General features: G+C 58.1%; 1 protein-coding gene across 1 annotated transcript; it reads left to right on the top strand.

The window, feature by feature from the left end:
• Positions 1-4: 4 nt before the first annotated feature.
• LOC104523106 (beta-1,3-galactosyltransferase 2-like) lies at positions 5-844 on the top strand (the record flags this gene model as incomplete). Its single annotated transcript, XM_010165576.2, has 1 exon — positions 5-844. A coding segment is annotated over one exon (840 nt), but the record flags the coding sequence as incomplete, so codon positions are not given.
• Between the last annotated feature and the right edge of the window lie 163 nt (positions 845-1,007).

Below are 1,007 nucleotides of genomic sequence, written 5' to 3'. Positions count from 1 at the left end.
TCCCACCCGGCACCCTCTGCAGCCCCCGTACCCCCACCCTTACCGCTTCCTCCTCAACGAGCCCCACAAGTGCCGGGACCGGACGCCGTTCCTGGTGCTGCTGGTGGTGACGGAACCGGGTGACACCGTGGGGAGGAACGTCATCCGGCAAACCTGGGGCAACGAGAGCTCGGTACCGGGGGTCTCCATCCTTCGGCTCTTCCTGGTGGGCGTCCACCCGGTGTTTGGACCGGCGTTGAGGTCGGTGTTGGAGGAGGAAAGTCTTCTCCACCACGACATCATCCAACAAGATTTCTTCGACACTTACAACAACCTGACGTTGAAGACGTTGATGGGGATGGAGTGGGTGAGCAAACATTGCCCCAACGCCAGCTACGTGATGAAGGCCGATCGCGACGTCTTCCTCAACCTGGGGTACCTGGTACGGCGTTTTTTAACCAAACCCAAGAAGAATTTCATGACGGGTTACGTCTACCGCAACACGGGGCCGTTACGTAGCAAAGCCTACAAGTGGTACGTCCCCCGGGAGATCTACCCCAACAACACCTACCCACCCTACTGCGGTGGACCCGGTTACGTCCTCTCTGCTGATTTAGCTCCTAAAATTTATGGTGTTGCCCAAATTTTACCTGTTATTAACATGGAGGATTCCTTCGTGGGTATTTGTCTACATGCCTTGGGGGTCGGCGTCACCGGCAGCCCCTGGGGTGTCTTCAACATGTACCGGATCGAGTATGAGAAGTGCCGGTTCTCCCGCCTGGTCATGGTTCATCACTTCCAGCCCCAGGAGCTGCTCAAGATCTGGCCTCATTTCCAAGAGGCAAAGGTGATGTGTCACCGTTAACGGTGGCGGGAGGGTTGAGCATCCCCCCCCCCGGTCATCCCCGGTGACGGGACGTGCCGGCTCGGCTCCCTCCGGTGACTTTCTTGGCCAGTCTCTGGCTCTTGAGCAACCGCTCGAGGCTGTTTCCAAACCTCAGGTTGTTTTTTGGGGACCCACCCCACCA

The sequence above is a fragment of the Antrostomus carolinensis genome, unplaced genomic scaffold, assembly GCF_000700745.2.
Source record: "Antrostomus carolinensis isolate BGI_N321 unplaced genomic scaffold, ASM70074v2 scaffold33513, whole genome shotgun sequence".
Lineage (NCBI taxonomy): Eukaryota > Metazoa > Chordata > Aves > Caprimulgiformes > Caprimulgidae > Antrostomus > Antrostomus carolinensis.
Note: the sequence above shows the minus strand (reverse complement) of the source record. Positions and strands in the feature narration are given on the sequence as shown.